The 4,890-nt window shown below is 52.8% G+C and overlaps 3 protein-coding genes across 3 annotated transcripts; all 3 read left to right on the top strand.

The window, feature by feature from the left end:
• Nucleotides 1-1,774: 1,774 nt before the first annotated feature.
• LOC117113971 (coiled-coil domain-containing protein 40-like) lies at nucleotides 1,775-2,314 on the top strand. The gene has a single exon (XM_033257475.1). The coding sequence runs from the start codon at nucleotides 1,775-1,777 to the stop codon at nucleotides 2,312-2,314; it is 540 nt and encodes a 179-aa protein (XP_033113366.1).
• A 63-nt stretch (nucleotides 2,315-2,377) lies between these two features.
• On the top strand, nucleotides 2,378-3,085 carry LOC117113972 (myosin heavy chain, embryonic smooth muscle isoform-like). The gene has a single exon (XM_033257476.1). It carries the CDS (start codon nucleotides 2,378-2,380, stop codon nucleotides 3,083-3,085), a length of 708 nt encoding a protein of 235 aa, XP_033113367.1.
• Nucleotides 3,086-3,103: 18 nt separating this feature from the next.
• LOC117113974 (myosin-11-like) lies at nucleotides 3,104-4,208 on the top strand (the record flags this gene model as incomplete). Its single annotated transcript, XM_033257477.1, has 1 exon — nucleotides 3,104-4,208. A coding segment is annotated over exon 1 (1,105 nt), but the record flags the coding sequence as incomplete, so codon positions are not given.
• Between the last annotated feature and the right edge of the window lie 682 nt (nucleotides 4,209-4,890).

The raw sequence follows: 4,890 nt of genomic DNA on the forward strand, positions 1-4,890 counted from the left end.
TTCTGAACTCGAAGAAAGAGAGAAAGCTCTTCACCTTCAAGGAAGGCAAGCTGATACAGAACAAGATCGCGTACGCGCGCGATCTCAAGAAGATGATAGCCGTGCCCGGCATCGAGTCGCCCTTTCCTTACATCGGCGATACCAAGTCATACATGCAATTCGGCAAATACTATCCGGACACGAGGTTGACGGCGAAGGAGTTCTGTCGAAAGCTGTTCACGAGTTCCCGCGACAACGACTCGACGCGAAAGTTGATGTTGAAGAAGGATACCGGTCTCGACGACGAAGACTTCGAAAAGCTCGTACGTGCTTGTTTTTTCGTGAAGAACGTCGAGATCGGAACCACGTACCGGCTCTTGCGGTACGTGGCCGATATCGAGTTTAGGAGTCCGGCGTTGCATCTCGTCTTGACCTGTCTCGTGTACGGGCGCGTCGTGCACCACCTCGCCGCCGAGGACCTCCCTCTGCGACCATGCACGTGGACTCTCCTCTTCGGACGCAGCAAGGAGATCGTCGAACAATGGAGCGACGAAAGGATCGAAGCCGAGATTGTCAACGCCGAACGAGTTTGGGAGGACAATCTGCTCGTCGCGGGACACGCGCAATACCTGAACATCGGAATGAAGGAAGATAGAGCGAGCGTCGCGTGGCTGAAGAAGACGGCGGAGGTGATAGAGTCGGAGTTCGCGAGTTTCGAGAAGGTGGCGTTAGACGTGGATTTCGACCGACTGTTCGGATCCGTCGTTTCTTACGTACAAGAACGCGATTTCCTCAAAGACAGATTGAGAGACGACAATCTCGTAAGGAGCGTCGTTGACGAACTGGAGGAATTCCGGTCGCAACTGCCCCCTTTCGGGACACCGACGGGAGACGACCCACCGAGACAGGACTGCTGTCATTACGAAGCGAACGTCTCGGCAATTTTGCTGAACGTCCTCTGCAAGTTCCCTTCCACACGTATGATGGGTGCGTCGATAGCGTTGGACGCGCCGACTAAAAGCGTGGAAGCGGCCGAGAGATGTCGGTACGATCTTTCGGAAGCCAGCTATCGAAATTTCTTCGGTTAGAAGAGAGGGTTCCAAGCCGGTCGCGTCCAGACGAGCGTCCGTCGACGTCCGACGATCGAGGAGATTCCGGCGCCGCCGACGAGCTCTTCGACACTTTGGAACGGTACGACGACGGAGAAGAAGAGAATGCCTTCGTCACGCCACCGACGACTACGGAGGAGTTGGAGGTCCCGACGTTACCTGCGGAGCGTGCACCGCAGCAACGGGAGCAACAGTATGCGGAATCCGTGTTGGATTCCGAAGCCCTCGGCGACCTTCCCGTGATCACTGAACCTGAGGAAACGACGGGAACTGGAAGGAGAGTGGGCGACCGCAAAGGCCCTCCATCTAATCTCCCGTACGACTTCAATTCGCAGGACTATCGCGACATGGATGAAACAATCGAAAGAGAAGCCGCCAACGAGGACGACGACGCCTACGATGACGACGGGGCAGCGACGCCGACGGGAGATATTCCACCTTACGTGGACGAGGAAAGTTCGCTATTGACGCCAAACGTGAGGTAGGTGGACGCGAACTGGAAGCAGTACACTTCTGGATTTCTTCGGGAAAACGAAAACGACGATCTGGAGTGGGATCCGTCTCAAGACGGTCGACGAGTTCCAGACGAACCGGAGACGTACTCGAGACCCACGTCGTCTTCGACGCCGGCGACTCCCAAGTCCGTCTCACTGGAAGATCTCGATGCGCACCGTCAAGAATCGGCGATGGAGAACGAACGTACGTTGGAACTGGGCAACCAGAAGCTGAACGAGGTGCAGGACAAACTTGCGGAAAAGGAACTAAAACTGACCGAAGCCAGAGTCGTTATACAGAAATTAAAAGACGAAATACACGAGGCGAAGATGTCCGCGTTGAGAGAATCGTCTGACGTTCGCAGCATCGCGGAGGAAGAGGTCGAACGTCTCAAGACAGAACTCGCTTCAAAGACGGATGCCCTGAAGGAAAGGGATCTAGACGTGGTTCGCTTGGAATCGGATCTGAAAGCCGCGAGGAGAAAGTCGAAGCAGCCGCCACAGGAAGAGAGCGGCAGCGAGCTGCAGCAAAAGCTGCAGGAAGCCGTCCGCAAACTGAAAGACCGGGAGAGATCGCACGCCGACATGAAAGAGGAGTTGGAAGAGAAAGACGACAAAATCAGCGTGCTGAAGAAAGAGTCGACGCTCGCCAAGACAGCGATGTCCATGTACGAAAAGCGGGTGGATGTCTTGGAAGAAAACCTGAAAACGGCTTGCAAGCGATACGACTAGGAAGTGAAAAGCAGACGGATTGTAGAGGCGGCCGCGAAAAAGGCAGACGAGCACGCGCAATCCATGGCCGACAAGAACGTCGAATTGCAGCGAGAACTGTTAAGACGGCAACCCGAGGAGTCGTTGTACGAAATGGAAGTGAACATCGGAGAGAAGGAGGAGTTCCGGCGAGCGCAATCCGATCTGGAGGAGGAACGGAAGACGGTTATGCGATTGAAGAGTGCGATCGAGGACCTGAAAAAGGAACAAACGCGTCATTCGGAGGTTTTTCGAGAGAACAGGAACCTCAAGGAGGAGGTGGAAGCGAACGCCAGGAAGATCGAAAGTATCGACGACGAACTTCGCGCGTCAAAACGGACGCTCTGCGACAGAGACAGACTGATTTCGGACAAAGATCGAGCGACGACCAACTTGAAGAAGGAAATCGCCGCTCTCAGGGACGAACTTGCTGCCGAAAAGGACAAGGTGGCAACAGCCGTGAAGGAACGCAGCGACGACGACGCCCGAAGTTCGGTGACGCTCGAGAAGATAAAAGACGAATTGCGACATGCGAACCGGGAAGCGGCAGCTGCAAAAGACCTCCAACGACGGTCGGCGACGAAGCTGGAAGAGACCGAGAAGCAGGTGGAGAGTCTGAAGGAACGGTTGGATGACAAAGGTCGCTCGACTGCCAATGCGAACAAGGAGATCGCCTCCCTCAGTGACGAACTTCGTGCCGAAAGGGAAAAGGTGGCAACGGCTTCCAAGGAACGCAGCGACGGCGACGCCTGACGTTCGGCAATTCTCGAAATGATCAAAGAGGATCTGCGACTGGCGACTCGCGAATTGGAGACTGCCAAAGACAGGGAACGACGGTCGGCGAAGAAGTTGGAAGAGAGCGAGAGGGAGGTCGAGAGTCTGAAGGAGTGGTTGAACGTAACGGAGAAGAATCACGAAGCGAACCTTCGCGAGTTTTGTTCTTCCGCCGAGTCCGACAAGGCGAAGGCGATCTCAGATCTGGAAACGGCCAAGGCCGATCACACAGACAGGACCGATATTCTCCGGACGGAGATTGCCGATTTTAAGGAAAAGCTGGCCGAGGCCACCCGAAAGGAGTCTTTGCTGATCAAGGATGTCAAGAAATTAACCGCCCTGACAGATGATAACGAAAAGGAGAGTAGGAGGATGGAAAAGCAGCTTTCCGATAAAGATCGCTCGGCTATCGATTTGCGGAACGAGATCGACACCCTGGAAGAGAAAATGAAACGGAACGAAAGTGAGATTGACGATCAAATGACGGCCTACAAAGAAGAGATTGAAAGAAACGTGAAGAGGATGAAAGAGTTGGACGCTACGATCGCGAAGAAGATTCGAGAGGCGGCCGGTCTCGAAGTCGAGATCGCCGTCCTCAAAGAAGGGAAGGAACTTGACGGACGGAAAATAAAATGGTTGGGGGTGCAGGTCGCTAACAAGGGACGCGAGGCGACCGCTCTCAAAGACGATATAGCCGCATTGCAAACGGACCTCTCGAGAGCGCGCGAAGAATGCGCGGACGACCGGAGTACCGAACTTTCCGTCATTCTAGAAAAGACGAAAGACGAACTGCGACGGACGTCTCGCGATCTGGCGGCCGCCAAGGAAGCCGAGATCAGGCTGAAGGCGAACCACGAAAACATCGAGAAGGAGATCCCGCAGTGGAAGCAATGGGTCGAAGAATTGGAAAAGGCACGAGACGAATCTCACGAATCCCACGCCAAGGAACTCGGATCGCTTCGTGACGATCTCGAGAGGGAGAAATCGGACGCTGAAACGAAACTTGCAACGGCGAAGGCGAGCCACTCGGACGATATCGAAAATCTTCGAACGCAGATATCTTTCCTTAAAGAAAAGGAATCAAAATTGAGAAGAGACACTGGTAAGTTGCATGCGGCCCTAAAGGAACGGGAAGAGAATTATCTCGATCGGATAGCTAAACTGGCCGCTTTCGATCGGGGAGGTCGGAGAGGCTGCAAGTATGCTCTGATATTATACGGTCACAACTTCAGACGTTAAACTTTCTCCCTCTTTCCTTTTTTTAGGTAGATAGGTCGGTAGATAGATAGATAAATATACACAGTATTTTTTCTTACGTAGATTTAGAATCAATAACAGACAATAAAATTAATACTCTTGGTAACAATAAATTACGTTTTTCGAATCTTTATTTACAATCATGTTTAACATCGATTTCAAAGTGTGTGAGTGTGTATGGCTGAATCTTTTGAAATAACAACAACATAGAAATAAATCACGAGAGAACGCTGAAATCGATCCTGTGGAGATTCGATTCCTCGACTTGGACCCATCTGAGTTTCGGCAAGATGACGTCCACGTTGACGTAGCGATATGCGAACTGCGTGCCGGTCTCGGCTAAAGTCAGACGACACTCGACCTGGTATTCGGGTTTGACGTCGACGAATCGAAAAGAGAACGAAGTTGCGTACTCGACGAGATCGACCTTCTTGCTTCCCAGCGGATCGATGCATCTCTGGCACACGTTGTTTATGGTGCACAGCACGCAATAGGGCCTTCCGTAGTGATTCGACGCTCCGACGCTC

The sequence above is a fragment of the Anneissia japonica genome, unplaced genomic scaffold (genome assembly GCF_011630105.1).
Source record: "Anneissia japonica isolate Jap-2015-1 unplaced genomic scaffold, ASM1163010v1 scaffold6790_len54694_cov202, whole genome shotgun sequence".
Classification (NCBI taxonomy): Eukaryota; Metazoa; Echinodermata; class Crinoidea; order Comatulida; family Comatulidae; genus Anneissia; species Anneissia japonica.

What these genes read in the sequence shown, in the direction of transcription:
- LOC117113972 (XM_033257476.1), top strand. Translation starts at nt 2,378, where the DNA reads ATGGCCGACAAGAACGTCGAATTGCAGCGAGAACTGTTAAGACGGCAA.
- LOC117113971 (XM_033257475.1), top strand. Translation starts at nt 1,775, where the DNA reads ATGGAGAACGAACGTACGTTGGAACTGGGCAACCAGAAGCTGAACGAG.